Source organism: Montipora capricornis, chromosome 3, assembly GCF_036669925.1.
Source record: "Montipora capricornis isolate CH-2021 chromosome 3, ASM3666992v2, whole genome shotgun sequence".
NCBI classification, from domain to species: Eukaryota; Metazoa; Cnidaria; class Anthozoa; order Scleractinia; family Acroporidae; genus Montipora; species Montipora capricornis.
In genome coordinates, this window is record NC_090885.1 from 8,290,878 (window position 1) to 8,308,377 (window position 17,500).

The 17,500-nt window shown below is 38.2% G+C and overlaps 2 protein-coding genes across 2 annotated transcripts in view; one reads left to right on the plus strand and one right to left on the minus strand.

Annotated features, from left to right (window-relative positions):
* LOC138042078 (chondroitin sulfate N-acetylgalactosaminyltransferase 1-like) overlaps positions 1-5,377 on the plus strand; it is a 10,575-nt gene extending 5,198 nt beyond the window's left edge. The window contains exons 2-3 of the mRNA XM_068887822.1: positions 786-942; positions 3,274-5,377. Coding sequence (XP_068743923.1) covers positions 786-942; positions 3,274-3,472 — 356 coding nt within the window. The 3' untranslated portion in view covers positions 3,473-5,377. The remainder of the gene's footprint in view (positions 1-785; positions 943-3,273) is intronic.
* A 1,124-nt stretch (positions 5,378-6,501) lies between these two features.
* Positions 6,502-17,500, minus strand: part of LOC138042079 (tropomodulin-3-like) — an 11,972-nt gene continuing 973 nt past the window's right edge. The window contains exons 2-8 of the mRNA XM_068887823.1: positions 16,305-16,578; positions 13,047-13,154; positions 12,374-12,612; positions 11,794-11,877; positions 10,557-10,616; positions 8,882-9,026; positions 6,502-7,513 (exon numbers count right to left, since the gene is read on the minus strand). Of these exons, the coding sequence (XP_068743924.1) occupies positions 7,416-7,513; positions 8,882-9,026; positions 10,557-10,616; positions 11,794-11,877; positions 12,374-12,612; positions 13,047-13,154; positions 16,305-16,578 (1,008 nt within the window). The 3' untranslated portion in view covers positions 6,502-7,415. The remainder of the gene's footprint in view (positions 7,514-8,881; positions 9,027-10,556; positions 10,617-11,793; positions 11,878-12,373; positions 12,613-13,046; positions 13,155-16,304; positions 16,579-17,500) is intronic.

Consider the following 17,500-nt stretch of genomic DNA (forward strand, 5'->3'; position numbering starts at 1 on the left):
TTATCTCTAAGAAGTTCAAATTCTGATAAATTCTGAACGTTTGGATACATGGAAACTTCGTTCCCTGTCACTTCTTCTGAGCACCCAAGCAGGGAGTTGGACTTAAAGAGAGAAACAGACGGAGAGGGGTAGTGGAGGCGGAAGAAAAAAGAAAAGTCTACAAGATTTAAGAGAAAGGCTGCAATAGGAAACGCACAGCTAGGCAAAAATGAAGTAGAATTTTAAATTTAGGCGTCCGAAGAGATCACATGCAGTGGCGAGTCGTCCTTTACGCAAATACGAACGGGCGTACTTGAGAAATTGTTAAGAATTTTTTTAAGATTTTCTGTTATGAGTAAAAACCCTCCGAGGCCCCTACACAGTGTCAGTCTCATCACCAGTCCCCAGTTCCCCGTTATTTTTGAAGGAAAAGTTATGATGACGATGTATGACCGTAAGAGTTTGCGACCTCTTTCCCTTATCTTGTAAACCCCCTGTTTGTGTTGTACATTTCCGAAAACTCAACAAATGCGTAAAATAAACACTGCAACTAACTACTGCATTTTCCTTCTCATTTATTCATTGAAATGTCCTTCGGAAATAGTCGCAAATGGTATTTGCGAGACCCTGAATTTCATACGTTTGTCACGCAGGGAGCATGCCCCCAGACCCTCTTAGTTTTGAGCGCCTTTGGCGCTCCAAACATTTTTCGTGTGTGAACGCATTCAAAATCTAACGCTACGCCCCTGATATGGACTGATATGTTGTACACAAACTTAAATTTGATATGTTTCTTTTCACTACAGAGCGTTCACACGGATTTTGGCGTGCATACGGATTCGGAATGACATGTCAGTATCGTTCGGATTATCTTCGAGTTGGCGGCTTTGATCTGAATATTGAGGGATGGGGTTCTGAAGATTTGGGCCTCTATGAGAGACACCTTCTTCAATCCAACATCAGGTAAAGATCCATTTCGCACTTATAATAAGTGCGAAAATATTTAACAATTATTCCACGAGCGCGCGTTGGATATGAGATGATAGCCAACGAGGTGCACACAAATGATGTATAAATCTTCCCTGCTTTACTAGTATTTTGTAAAAACAACAAAACTGATGCGTACAGTTACTGATATTTGTAGAGCCTGGTATATACCATGATAGCTAAGCCAATCAAAACTCTAGAATTGCATTATCCTGATTATCCAATAATCTCGGTTTTTAATCTAATATTCATGTAATATAATATATTATCAACTCTGTTGATAAAACCAAATTTTTATATAATATAATACATAGTTCGCAGATTTGTATCAGAGTTCCAAAATACCCAACAGTAGTTGTAATTTTTTTTATTCCAAAGTACCACTTATCTAGTTAACAATAATACAATAACAGAAAATGCACACTTTGTGTCGAAAAACAATGTAAATGTGAACGTGCTTTGCAATAATATGGAAAGTACTGCTGTAATTTTTGAACGGCTGTAATTTCAACAGGAATATACAATAATTAAGCTGAATAAAATCAGTGCCATGTAAAAAATCGCCAAAGCGTTTTCAGACCGTTTTCAGTGTGAAACATGTAATGAGGAATCAAACTTTCTCGCACATGAAAGTTGTTTCACTTGTAGAATTTTTATTTTGCAAGATACAGCCATGAATTATAAGTCAAATTGATCGTTGAATTGTGTACTTTGCAGACAACATATTTTCTTTGAAAATTAAATTAAATTGTTTACAACTCAATGGTTACAAAACGAAAAACAAACTGCTCTACTCGCGGGCCGAGGGCCGAAATTGACAACAGCGGCCGATAAGAACACTTACGCCGGTTTAGTTTTGAGCTCGTTCACTCAATATAGATGTTTCGAAAATAAATATTAAAGAACACTCAAAGCAAGTGTAATCGACTGAATGGTCAGGGAAACGGGGAAAAAAAGTGTTTTCACTCACCTCCGAACACAGGATATTATGTAGTCGCGCACGTCATGCAAGTTTGTCTAATGACGTCACACATCAAAACACACGCTTTCATTGGTTCTTGAAGTCACATGATAAGCGGCCTTTTTGCCCTTACCTTACATTACATTTTCTCTGGAGCGCTCTCATATTTCCTGCATACACAAGAATCTCGCGCTTCGGCTCTATAAGTCTGCCACCTCGTCAGCCTCGCGTCTTCCTCCTGGCTGACTCGTTGGCAATCATATGATAATTGCGAGGATCATTTCTCTCTTTCCTTTACAGCCTGCACTTCAAATATACACATTTCTTTCAAAGATCCCTTTGGAAACAAATTGCGGTCAAAGGGTTTGGGCAACAGGAAAAAAAATATATTGTGTAACCGCATAGCGGCCCTTACCAAGAAGATGAAGAATTACAAGCCACAAAATTTGGATCAGGGAAAATGCCATACTGAATGTTTATGGTACGAGGAAAAATTGCCATACGTACAAATTCGGCTAAATTAAAAAATTTGAACTGACGAGCTAAAATTCTTTTGGGTTGGGTCAGAGATGGTGCCTTCACTACTTGAGCCTCGAAAGATCTTGTGGAGATGCTTCATGTACTAATCCTTCTCTGTCCAACATAGATAGTGGTGATTGCACTCGCCTCCCACCAATGTTGCCCTTGTTCGATTCCCAGATCCGGCGTCCTATGTGGGTTGTGTCTGCTCCGAGAGGTTTATCTCCGGGTACTCTGCTTTCCCTCGAACTCCTCAAAAACCATTATGATTTCACATGTATTAATTTGATTTGATTTCACTTGTGCACGATCCCACAAGCTATTCAGCTTTAAAGGGGCTAGGTCACGCAAGTTTAGGCAATTTCAGCACTGATCGAATGGTCATAGAATTAACTAAAATATCAAAATAACTGTTCAAAACTATAGAAGAACTCTAACAAAACACAGGGAAGCCAAGAAAGGACATGGATGGACAAAACTGGAGAAGATTGAAGTGGATTGAATTTGGGTAAATTTGAAAAACGTCGGCTCACCTTTTTTCAAATTTATATCAATCTAGATGAAAATGTCATTTACAAAGCTGGAAAATAATTCTCAGTTGTTATGTGGCCGTGATTTTGCAAATGAAAGACTCTTGCTCCGCCAATTTAACGTTTAGAGCTCATAATTAACAAAATGAAACAAAATTACCTAAAATAGCGTGACCTAGCCCGTTTAAACATTACTGTGTGAAAATAAATTTCTATTATTATTAGAGATAATCAGAGCGGGATTTTTACAATGCTACCCACAATGACTCATTTTACGTGTTTTATTCTTCCTTATAGAATTATTCGTGCTCCCGACCGAGATTTGTTCCATTATTTTCACGAAAAGAACTGTGACCCCAGCCTGAGCAAGGAACAGTACAGATCGTGTCTGGGCTCCAAAGCAATTGCAGAGGGGACTCATACACAGATAGCGATGCAACTGAGCAAACTCCGTGAAAAATACGAAGCTGAATCCCAGCAAGATGATGGAGATTGATGCCGAGTTTTGTGCGTGAAAAGACATTGCATTGGCACGCGACAGGTGCATGATTGAACACGTGGGATGTTACGCTTCGGGTCGCAGCTGGAGCAACAAAGCGATGCCATTTTTGCGGGTCGATGCCATCTTTAGTAACCAAGCCTTTTTATTCGGTTAGCTTTCAATAAATTGTTAGGATTAGCTTCATTTAAATACTTTAAAGTTGCAAATTTTGAAGTCGTAGTTTCGGTAGTGTAGATATTAGGGACCTTTAGATTCCAGGCTAAGATGAAGGCGAGAACGAGTACGAGTTTTGACTGCCCGTTTTTAGCGAAAATACTTGGGAAATCTATAACCCGTACCATTAATCTTACTCTTTGCTAGCACTATAGGTTGCTCCATTATTCTTGTTGCTGGTAAATGAGCCTTTTTGCTGATCAAAAAATGCCAAAACTGCTACCGTGTTGTTGACTTGTTTTGACACGACGACATTTTTGCAAAACCTCGTACTAAAATGACGACGGCATCACGTTTTTCCCGACATGAGGGAGCTTAAGCACGCGCGTTTTTGAGACGCGTACGACAACCGGAAGTGTGCTGTTTTCCCTTTTGATTTGTCTTCACACAACCACGATTACATTGCCAAGTATCTTTCTTCATCAGAGATGATTAGTATAAAAATCTGGGAAATACCACTGTCCTGGCACGCGAAATATTCTCTTCCGGTTGCCGTCCGCGTCTCAAAAACCCGCGTGCTTAAACTCCCTAGTAACTACTGACGCTTGTTTGCGCGCGCTCAGTGTTGTTCTTTGGGAAAATCTCGTACTCGTAGTCGTTCGTACTAGAATCTAAAGCTCTGTATTAAGTGCATTTGCTCTTAAGCCGTTGAACCGAGTTCGACATCGTTCGAGCAACTTTTTCTAATTTATTTTTCACATTTTTTCTAAGGTTTTTTCTCAGTTTTTTTTTTAATTCTAAGTGACAAACACTGTACCCTGCGAGTAGTTGGTTTCTCCTACGCTTCCAGAGAGAGAAACCACTGCGAGCAACCGTTTGATTTTCCATCTAGCATGTGCGAAGTACGTCACACCCCAAGTGATGTATTTGACATCACTTCGTCTTATTTCGCGGGAAATCACAACACAGCAGGTTCGCCCAAACGCAGCAGTTACGTAGCTGAACAAGCGTAGCAGTTACGTAGCGCCAAAACAAGTTTACTAACTCGTTTTACCGGTTCAAATTTAATTTATTCGTCTTTGGCGCTTGCTCGCAATGGTTTCTCTCTCGGGAAGCGCAGGAGAAACCAACTGCTCGCAGGGTACATATGCTGCTAATCTAGTACTAGATAAGTACTTTTTTTCCTCATTTGCGAAGTCTCGTCCAAATGGCATCGCTTGTTTACGAAAGGGAAAATTGCGACGACGAAGCAGGAAGATAAGCCATGAACCGATTGAGATTGAGAACCCAAGAGAGCGCCGATCCCTACTTCTTCGTGGAGTTTTTAAAATGCTTACTTGAATACACGCAACCAGGGAATTTGATACCTTGGCTCTGTCATCTGCTTTCTTTCCCCGATTCTCTATGTCAAGTTGAACCATAAGATATCACAACTAGCCTGTTTGTTTCACTTTTGATTTAGATTGGCCGGAAATATGACGCACTTTTTTGTTTTTGTTTTTTGTTTTTCTTTCGGGGGGGGGGGGGGAGGGGGCAATCAACGAGCAGCCTTCGAATACAGTCGCTGCAAGTGGTCGGAGCTTTGTGAGGAGGCAAAATTGGCACTCAGTTGAAAACCGTTCTCCTGGTCACTGAAAGTCGTTTCGTTTTTTTTAAAGGTCTCCATTTTTTAAAAAAAAAGCATTACTTTACCTTTTTCTCGAAGATTGCAATAAAGTTTCCATTTATTTGGATGATTTCCAACAATCGCTTGAGGACAAAGTTCATTCCTTAGGGTTGAAAAAAGGGTTTTTTCATCGTTATTTGGAATGGAATAATATAATAGTAATTAAGCTGGCTTAATTTGTGGTTCCACATTAAGGCAATGTTGTGGTACCAAATGAAACACCATTGGTTGCTTATTAACGTGACGTAATATATTACCATGGAAACAAAAGAGCCATCTAAAAACGCCCTATGCTTTGTCTTTAAACACTTTTATCTCAAAAACGAACTCGGTGACCCCAATCTTTTATTGCTGAAAAGTGATTAGCCGGCTGGAAGGAAACTCTCTCCAACGGTTAGAAGAAAATTCTCATGAGCATATTCATCTGGATAAGGTGGCTCTGAATCCTTGATGGTGAATTTTTCAGATGTTTGCAGAGAGTTTTATCTTAGCCTGCTTATCACTTTTCAGCAATAAAATATGGGGCCACCAATTTCGTTTCCAAGATATAAGCCTTTAAAGACCAAATATAGGGCGTTTTAAGATGGGTTTTTTGTATTAAGTCACATCAATGGGTGCAGCTTGTTAAGCAATGATTGGTGTTTCATTTGGTACCACAACATTTGCTGTTAGGAGAAAACGTTCGGTAAATTCAATCCTTCCAAATAGTACAGTAGGTTGAAAGTGTTAAAACTGGTTTGAGACTCTTCTAATAATAATTCGAGATATTTACCCAGAAGTGTTTTATTGGAGAGGGCCTGCATCTGAGGAGAGGGGAAAACCAGAGAAAAACCGTTAGGGAACAGAGAATAGAATCAACAACAATCTTACCCCACATATGGCCTCGAAACTGAGAATCGAACCTCGGCCACGGCGGTGGGAGGCGAGTGCTATGACCACTACGCCATTCATGCTCCCCATAGAGAAGAAAAGAGAAGTCCGTTCATTTTGCTGCTTTGTCACAAGTTGGCATAAAGCAATTTTTCCTACACGGCACATAAGGCCAAAAGGTCTGGGGTTGGGAGAGTAAAAGCCTTGGGAAAGAGGTTGAGATACGTGGGGACCTAAGAGAGGTCTCTTTCCCCGCGCGCTCCGGTCAAACTCGCGTGGCCGTCGCGCGCTTTAAGTCGGAGCGTCTGCAAACGCACGCAGCGCAAAGCCCGAGTTTGCAACATAATGAAGTTTTAATTTCATATTCCTATTACTCTGGACTGCTACTTCTTACAATGTTTTCGCTTTGAATGTCTGAAATAACAAAAAAGTATGTGAATAACGGGAAAACAAATTTTAATCAATCGTTTAATCGTAAATTACAACTAATAATAAACTATAAACTTTCTTAAATAAAAAGTATGTTACTCACAAATATGCATGAGTACACAATGAGAAGAAATGAACACTGCAAAGCTTAACTTGTAGTAAGTTTCATATAATATACCTGTAGTGTGTACTCCACAAATACTGAAAAGATGGCAACAGTTTTGGATTTTCAAGGGAGGAAAATTGGTTCTTGTTCGAGAGGCCGATAAATGGCAAATAGTACCACAACATTTAGTGGTCATCATTTGGATAAATTTGACACAAAAATGTAACGACAGTTTGGTGAGAACGCAGGAAAAAGCCACGTTACACGCAAAATATGAGTGAACTTCTAAAAAAAGTATGTAGCACAAGTTAAACCATAACACTTTCTGTCCGTTAATGTAAAGTCAGCAATTTTTGACAGGTGACTGCCAAATCTTATCACCTAAATTCAATTCAAATGGAACACGAGAACTGAATATGAGTGTACACGTTATTCAAGAAAAACGAAAAGCCCTATCTATTTAACTATAAACTACAAGTAAAATATTTCGCCAACCAAATCCTTCTCACATTAACTCCGAGACCTTAGTAAGGGCGAGATATACACGTGTAGCAGCTTCAGAGCTGCAGGAAATTGATGAGAATTGTTAAGAAATATTAAGTATACATGCTAATGCTGAAGGAGGATGCCTGGTTTGGTGTAGCTTCGATGAACCTGGAAATTGTTGACCCTTAAAGGCAACACCGTTCTCAAAAGTTTGAAAACAAAAGTAATCACACTTCATGTTCTTCATCGTCATCATCCTCCTCATCTTCATCTTCATCTTCATCGTCCTCTTCTTCAGCATCATTCTCGACACGTTCCAGTCGAACTAAAACGAACAACACAAAAAACTATTAGGGAGTTTAAGAAAAGACGACGGCTACGACGACGACAACCCCACAAAACAATAATATCATTGGTTAAAGAGCATAAATAATCGAGCTGCACGTGCAGCACGGATTTTAGCACATATGTTTGCGGTCCTCTACTTAACGACGACGTAATATCACCAAATTTGAGGTTTTGACGACAACGTAAACATGCAACAAAGAATCTTTCATTCTCTCTTTTCACTCCGAAACCGCTCGTACTAATTTATTTTTAGGATACTTCGCCCACATTGTAGGATGTGAACGAGACTGAATAATCGCGAAAGATACAATTACGATAGGCTCAAATTGTATTTTTGAGGTAACGTTTTCGTCGACGGTTGGAAATGGATTGAAACTTGAAAAAACTCGTTAGTTTTTTTCAAGTTTGGAGACAGTGCCTTCAGAAAGACGCCAAAAATTAAATACGAATAGCTCTTTGTGCCATAAGTGTATTTCATATCTTGTCAGTGGGTTGTTGCACTTGTGAGCTTAAGTACTACTTTCGATTTTTACCCATTTTTGACCTAAAAACAGCAAATTAAGCACAGTGCCCTTTAACCATGTTTTAAAGACGTTTAGTTTAACACGGTTTTAAAGTGTATCCTTTTTAAATTAACCATGAAACGTTGACTACTAATTTAGCAAATGTCAAAAGCATGTATTGAAACTCGCCTGTATCTCATGTAAAGGCCGATTCTTCATTTTTCTGTGACTGATTCACATTTTGTTAAACCCAGTTAACTAACCAATGTCTTGTTGCCAGTGTGAATGGGGCATAAGTCTGATTGACAACTTGGTTGCAATGTGAGCTGTTGCTTTCGTTGTTTGCCTTGCTTTTCCGTTCTCATCAAACAAGGTTCGTGTACACCAATCTTTTCACCCCCTAAGGGGTTTCCCATTGACAAATAAAATTGTCTGGTGTGGGATGGAGTAAAATATAGAAGTTGTCGCTTAAGGAGGGAAACGGTTAAGGTGGTGGACATGCATTGCAGTTTTTAAATTGAACTAGATGTTGCTAAACATGTAGGCACACTACAAAAGGGGTTGTTTCACGCTCTGCTTTTGTCTAAATCCATTCAAGCACGACAGGTAACAACAAACAGCAACCCAGAGACAGAACCATTAAAAAATATTTCCAGGGCGAAAAAAGTGACTGGGGACTTTAAAACAAGAATGAGTGATAACATCTTTTGTTGAATAACATGTTACGAACGGATTCCATTATGGGTTTTACTATTGCACAAATTATTACAGAGCTTTGTATGCATCCACAGCTGATTGACAAGTCATCTGCACACCTTTGTGTTTAAGGGTATTCTACTCACTTGAATCATTGTTTCGCACCATCAGCTCAGCAGCTCTGATCCGTGGTCCCTGGGTATCAAAGCTCATTCCAAAACTCAATAAAGTTGTGTTCTTCTCTAAAGAGGTCACTATTTTCTGTTCCACCTGGCTGCCGATAACAGCACACTATATTAAAGGAAAAAATAATATTAACCACTTCACTTTTAGCCTGGGACTAGGATCCGTAGTTGGGGTTGCGGATTGAAACGGAACGTGGCGGCTCGCTTCACTCGCCAATATTTATTTTGCCAAGTTCCTTTTAGCTCCATAACCCCAACTGCGGAGCGTGGTTGCAGGCTACTGTACGTCACTTTCGGTATTGAGGCAATATACGTACTTATAGCGAAACAAAATGCTCTCCTGATTAGGGCGACTACACGACAATTGAATGAAGATCAAATCAAATGTTACTTTTCCATGATAGAGGAAAACCCGAGAACCCAGAGAAAAACCTCACCCAGAAACATAGCAAACCAACAAACTGGTGCTAAACTCTAGGGATCATGGATTACATCTCCAGCCCTTGCAAAATAACCCAGCGGTTTATCTTTTTTTTTTTCTATAGGATATAATAATCACATAGGGAGTTCCCACGTGAACATGAGTGCTGGTATTAAAGGTAAAAGAAGTTTCCAAGGAAAAAGGTTCAGCAAAAATTTCATTGAAGGACATCTTGTCTCTTCATAGAATCTGTTCAACACTCAGTGAAAAGTCACATGAACACTGAGCAGAATGTTGCAAAAAATAATGAGATATTTCACTACAAAATACATCATAATTAATGGCAAGGACATAGTTTTTCCCTATTGAACCCTTTCACCCCTAAACCGGCCATATTTAGTATTTTACTCTGTCTAACGCCACACAATTTTACTCGTCAATGGGGAACCCCCAGGAGTCAATGGATTAACCATTCACTGACCCATTAATTAAGCCTTTCACCCCTACACCGGCCATACTTAGTATTTTACTCTGTCTAACGCCACACAATTTTACTCATCAATGGAGAACCCCCAGGAGTCAATGGGTTAACCCAATGACACCTCAGGCACCCTAAGACGCCCTCCCTTGATGAGTAAAACCACCTGGCATTAAACAGAGTAAAATATGTTAAGTCTCACCCCCCAGGAGCTCAATTCCATTTTGATGTGGTTAAAGCAATAAATCTAAGGGCGCATTCGATTGACCCTATTCCGGAATAAGAATACGTGGAGTGATGATTAAAACAGTATGTTCGGCGCATTTTGAAGCTGCAAGGATGATAAAAATATGTTTAAAAGAGCATTTTAGAAAATGTTTGGCAATTTTTATGTGAATCTCCGCAAAAACGAAGGATTTCCAACTTGTATTCCATGTATTCCTATTCCGGAATACAGTCAATCGAACGCACCCTAAGAGTCATTAGAAAGGCAGCCCCTTTCTTCTCATATGTTGAAAGACTGACCATAGGTCGAGTTTTCTTTGGGTACTTCCATGCTCAATCCACTGAAAAAAACCTAACCCTAACCTTTCGAACAACCAAGAGGAGACTAAAAGAATTTATACTCCCATAAGCAGAAGCTGAAATTGGAAAACAATACAGCCTGTGCACAAAATTAATAATAAAATATGGGTCAACTACTCATTCAAACAGCTTTTTTCACAGTATGTTCATACCTGGTTAGACAAGCGAAGTGCCTGCAAAGTGGTATTGGTTTCCAAGACATCCATAATAGCCTGGCAACAATGGAAAAATTAAACAATTCTCATAGCTTAAATAGCATTATTAACATAGATACATCATCTTTACTACTTTAATTGCAAAAGATTTCAAATCATACATGGACTTTACAAGCGATGAAAGTTGACATTTGGAAGAAAAGCCTTGAATTTTTGAGTTTGACCATGCACATATTTTGTGGGGAATGGGGAGGTTGAATCAAGTAATAAGAAAAGATCACCAATTTTTTATTCGAGGACTCATGCGATAGCTGTGGATATGTTGCCGGTAAAATCTGTTTTCAGGTTGAATCCGTTTTTACCCAGGTTAAACTGATGATCCTCATTTTACCTTGGTTCTGAATATGCACTCAGATGAATTGAAGAAACATTTTTTGGGTCTAAATTAAGCCTGGAGAAAATTAGGGTCACGTTAGGATTAGTTTTGGTTATGATACATGAATATCAATTGACTTATTACACAAAAGTAAATAATGAAATTAAAGCACTGTGATGGGTTAAGCATGTTCGTCGTTGTGGTGTATTGGTGAAGACGCAGGATCACAGATCTGGAGGATCCGAGTTAGAGTACCGGTGAGTTCACAGTACAATTCTTTGATCTCTTACTATGTTGTAATGTTGATAACTGCATAATGAATACAGAAACCGATAAGATAACATAAATCCTTAAGATGATGTGTTGAGATTGGTAAGACAGTGCTTGAGGAAGGTGGAGGTGTTTTCAGTCCTTTTTGGAGGATTGATAGCTGCTTTAATATTCAACCTACAGTATAGGTAAAATGAGGATCACCAATTTAACCTAGGTAAAAACGGATACAACCTGAAAACGGATTTGACCGACAACAGGTACACTAAACAGGCGTGTGGAAAAATTAGGTCTTTGAACTGTACCTTTGTTAGCTACATTAACAATAATTCTCCATACTAGAGGAGCATCAAACCATGTCTGATCACACAGTACATGAAGCTACATACACAATGAATATAAATGCAATTGAATGTGCAAAAAAAGAGCTTTCAAGGTAACAACAGGATTTAAACCCGCATCCTTACCGTTAAAGTGTCCTTGTGTTCAACTACATATAATTTATCACAGAATTAAATTCTGGAATAAATACAATGTACAAATTAACTTAGGCACATGCAATATGTCAGTGAGCATGTCCACACTCACCATGATTCCTACACCAGTTAGGAAATTAGATTCCAGATTCAGTGTCTCAAGGGTCTTGTTCTTATTCAGAACATCAGCAAACAGCTTTTAAAAGCAGAAAGACAGAAAATGAGCCTTGTACATGTATAAACAAAATATCACCAGGTAAGGCATTTTCAGGTATCTACTGTACAGTACATTCTGTGTAAACCCTTAATTTTGATAATTTTTGAAAGAATCCTTGGTAACTGTTACCCCAGTGATACAAGAACGTGTAGTGAAAATGAAGCAGTGTAATAATTCAAGTGAAGACTGAAATGAGATCTGACACAAGGAACCAATTTTAGTGGTTTCAGGAAAATTTGAATTTTGTGTGTCAAGCATGCTTGTGTGTGATTCATGCTTCCCATCCATTGCACTTGAATTTGCTTATAAACACATCAAAATAAAAGAACAATGTACATTAAAAACCAACTAAAACTACTTGATTTGCAGCCATTTCCTAATAATGAGATTCGACAGCACAGCTACACTTTTCCAGCACACAATCCTGGCTGTTATTGCAAAAAATATATATTTCAGAAAATTACTACTAAGTCACCTTGGCTGTCTTGTCTGTCATCTGTGTGTTAGCAAGCTGAACATGTTTCAGACTGGTGTTTGTAAGCAAGGCCTTGGCTACATCTTCAAGCACCTCTACTGTAGCCTCTGGATGATTATTTAAGTTCAGGTTTGTAAGTTTAGGGTCATTGTTTTTTAGTTGATTGATGGCTTTGCCCACATTCAGTTCATTCACTGCTGTTAGGTCAGGCTTCTTTATCTTGGTTGCTTTCACAATACCTGTAATTCAAAGGAATAAATCATCAAAGACATGCTGTCAAGAAAAGAAAGCAATTCCATTATAGCATAAGTACATGTATACATTTATAGGTAATCACATGATTTCAAGTGCAATTTGGAATAAATAAGCACACTTTTTTTTTTCAAAGAAGACCAAAATTGCACCAGACCGTAGGGTTAGGCTAACCCTAACCCTAACCCTTTTGCCTGAGCTGTGAGTCTAAATAAGGAGCACTTGAGAAGTGAGGAAAGAGCAAAAAGTTGCTCTCTGCTTTGCCGTCAGCAACTCTTACCATTCTTTTGTGCTCTCTCAATTTCCCACTTACATGTACCTCAGAGGTCAATTTGAGCACACTAGGGCAAGAACAATACAAAGGACATTTTCTGTGCACAGATATTTTAAAGCAGCCTGGCATAAACATGCCACAACTAACCTGGCTTGTATTTCTTGAGGCCACTACCCCTGAGTGCCTTTCCAGAATCTGTCTTTTCAGCCCAGTGACTCTGGGTTTGGGTAAGCATGCTGTGAACTCCGAGAATGGCTGGAGAAGATAGACAAAAAGACTTTCAATGTCTAAGTAACATAAGTAAAAATATCCACATTTATAGGAATAATATCTACATGATTAGTAAAATATCTACAACGTACAGAGGAATCGTTGTTTACATTTTTTGCCTCATTAGAACAATGCTATCGTTTTCTAAATCAGTCAGCCAAGACAAAAGAAACGAATATTGAAAAAGCACTGCATAATGAGCTATCTCTGAAAATTTGAATGTGATATTCCAGATAATCTCTCAGCAATGATGCTTTGGAAGTAAGTTTGAAATTTCAGTTCTGGCTCATTATCAAGGCTAAAAGGCTTAGAACCGGAGATTTAACTAAGTTTAACAAGTTCTTTTACCTTTTGAAGTCAATTTGTAAATAGAATGATACCTTCTGCAAGCAGGTTTACTCGTAGTTTAATGAAACAAAATCTAAACAATGACATCAGCAAAGATTCCCTTACAGCTAACTGTACATAACCATGCTAGAAATTACTGTCAGTCATTAGACATTGATTAGACAAAATTTACGATTGCCTGATATACATGTCTTTCAGATATTGGTCAGTCATAATAACCAAAGTCCAAGCCAAATTAACCAGCCCTGGGACTCAGGATTTTGCTTTTACTCAACCTATAATATGCATTTTATGCACACCTACTACTGTAGGTCTGATGCATTGCATTTTGATGGACAAAAATGAATCTAATGAAATGGTATCCCATTTTAAGGAAAAGTTGTGTTAGGGAGTAAGCAGCCATTTATCTGCTTCATGCCTCATTTCTTAGATATTGTAAATGTACAATGATTGGCAAATCAAGCTGGCGATTGCCTTTGTTCCACTAGATTCTTTACTCTGCTTTACCCTTGATTGGATTACCAAAAGATATGATAGACATCCATCATGTTCTCTTTGTGCAAACCACAAAGCCTAGTTTTTGTATCCAGAAAATCCAAGACATTCAGGGAAGTCCATAATTCCTGACATACATGTAAGAAACCTGAAAATTCTAGAGAGCTGGCCCAATTGTCTAGGATCCCTTATCACATCCTAGGTCTCTGAAATCATTACCTTTGTGTGAAAACTCAAATGTTTACTGTTGAGAACATCTGCGGCTGTTTTAGTTAGTTACTAATAATCTATAAATTGCTCCAACTCCCTCTTGACAAAAAAAAAATGGAAAAGAAGTCCAACAAATCTGAGACAATCATATGAACATAATTTTACTTGATAAAGCAGGTTAAAGATTGGGATAGCCATAGCCTTATGTGGACCTACTACCTTAATTATTTCCAATAAAATGACAGTAATAATGAAATAGAAAGCATCAGCAGACAATTTCCTCAAGATTCTGAACCAGTGTCATTCCTAAATATTAAGTTCACCATGGAGACAGAGAGTAATAGCCTGTTTCCTTTTTTGGGCATCCACCTGCTCAACAAACATACACATACAGAGATGTACCCAGAGTGCGTCATTGCGTCCTGGGACGCACTCGTTTTCCTTTTGGATGCATAGATTATGGAACGAAGGGTCCAATTGGATGCAGAAAAAAAATAGAATGTTTATGCAAATTACAAACGCCAGGAAAAACACGCGAACCGCGTATTTCACAAGGAAATTGAACATTCCCATTTCTCACAACGGCGAAGTCATGGCCGCACAGGCCGACAATGAACTGTGTATCGATCGCTTACGTTTGTTTACCCTTTTGTTCCTAAATTACACCTCAAGTGTTGTTAAAATAAATGATGCTCTTTTACGGAAAATTGAGATTCAGTTCCTTTTTTTTTGCTGTGGAGATCTAGATAATTTATCAACTGGAGACAACAGTCCCTACATCACACGGATTCCTCGAGACATTTTCAGATGTGATCGATGGAACTTTGACAGCCCATAGAGTTTGATTGATGAATCAACAGGCACAAAGAAATTGATCATTTTAAGTACATATTCGTTGGGAGGAATAAGACTTTATATTTGTGCAATTAGAAATCTGAAAGGGTACTGCAGCAGCAATTAAGAGGCAATAGATTGCATATTAATTCTTGAATATTAATTAGCTGGACCCCAAAAATTTTGCAATGGACCCCCAAATTTGAAAACCTGGATACATCTCTGCACATATTGAGACCTAAGTGTATGTTAAACCCACAAATACTGGCCTCCTGCGCACTACACTACAAGAGCCATGTAGATGACCAATACAAATGTGGGTTGTTAAAAACTATGCTTGATCTTGCATTTCAACTTTCATCCAATTGGCACTACTTCTCTCTCTGGCTCCAAAAGATCCCACAAATAATTTTAGTGTTTTAGTGAAGTGCATGAACAAATTTGACTGCCTCGTTCATGAAATGTCTATGACCTACTCTCACTGACTATGTGCAATTGGACTCAATTCGTGCTAAGGTTTTTAATTAGGTTTTACTAGTTTTTTTCTTTGTATGTTTTTATTGTCCATTTACACCAGCAGATATATGCTAGCACATATATGCACATATATATGCACATATAAATATAGTCACTGTTTCAACCTTACCGTTCACTTGATAATGACTGAAGTATGGTCAAAATATTGTCTTTTACCGTTCATTTTTATCATTAAAAGTTTTAAGAAACCCTTACTTATAATAATAATAATAATATAAAATAAAAGTATCCAGAAAATTTCAATAAATGAAATTAATGAATAAGATAAGAAAATAGTAAAATTCTTAACACCAGTCATCATTTTTCTTCACCCTCATTTAGGAGCTTTACATGAAAAATCATTGACACAATCTACCTTTAGAAAATTAACAAATAATTTGCTTAATTAAAAATAATGTGTCTTTGTTAACACTTTATGTTTAAATGAACTATTCTGTTCATAAAGTTTTAAATATCTGGGCCTCTGAATTGAACTGAATCCACTCCAACTTCATGTTTTACTCCTAGGATTTCAATAAGGAAACAGAAAATCCCAGATCTTCTAGAATTTTTCTGACAGATGTAAACAAGACATGTGTTAAATACATGTACATGTGATTAAGTTTTCCACTTCAATTTAATGGTACTGACAAAAAAAAAAGGGTATGGCTCACTACCAACAGTTTGGTTTGTATCATTGGTCTAAGGAATAAAACTAGAATTGTTCAGTACCTGCAAGTTCCAACATTTCCTCTTCAGTGGCATTATCAAGCACCTCACTCAGATCATCTGGCAGCAACGGTTGTGCTTCTTTCTTTCCAGGCTTCTCCTTGGGTTGCCAAACCTTGCCACGAGTTTCCTTCTTGTATGGCACATAATCTTCACGTTCCTCAACATTCTTGGCCTGCTCTTCCAAGTGTTCTAGAAGATGTTGTCTGTTAAATGGTCCAGTGTTTTCCTTGTCTGTCTGATTAGTTTGACGTTCATGAACTGGCAGCAGGGCATTCTACAATTGAATTTAGAGAGTTAGTTAAGTGTCTGTGTTATGGACTAATAGATTAAATTGAGACAAAATATCACCTCGTACATTTTTCACTCCTTCCACAGCCACATAACAATAATAAATTAATAATATCACTGGACAATAGCCACATTCCTCATCCTGCATTGTGCATACTACAGTTATTTGACCTTGTAATGCAGTTATTCATACCATTAGTAAAGGTCACATGCCTGTTACATTTACAAGAATACCAAGATTATGTTGAATTCTTAAAAACACTTTAACTGACAGGATGACTTTATAATTTTCATTCTTTAATATTTTGTGTTCTCCGTTTTTTTCTTTCATGTATATCTTTCATGCTTTTTGTGATCTTTTACTAACTTTTCAGAAACATAAGATTGGCAGATTCTTTTGATTCTACAGTTTTTTAGCCTGCTGTGCACACACTTTTGAGTTATTAACAGTACATATACGTATGGTGTATACTTATTTAATTGACCTCTCCCCATAGGGCTTTTCAGGGTCAATGAAATTAAATCAACAAAACACAAAAACTGTTAAAAATCCCAACAGGCCTGAGGCAAACCAGTTGGCTATTTACAAGTGCTACTAAGTAGTTGACCCAGGGACTACCAGGATCACATTCAACGAAAGGTCAGAACGGGTCTTTGAACCCAGGATCTCCAGATCTCAAGGCAAGCACTCTTACCACTGGGTCGCACTTCCTCCTACAAACAGTCACGCTAAGACACAAATTACAGCTCACACAGACTCGACTCTGTATTTAAAAAGGCATTGAAGGCCAGTTTGACAAAGGAGTTGTTTATCTTCTTGTCGATGCAATTGCTTGTATTTTCCATAACTGGCATTTCCTGGCCTTACCACTCATCTTCTCCTACTCAACTCCTTGGAATACAGATTC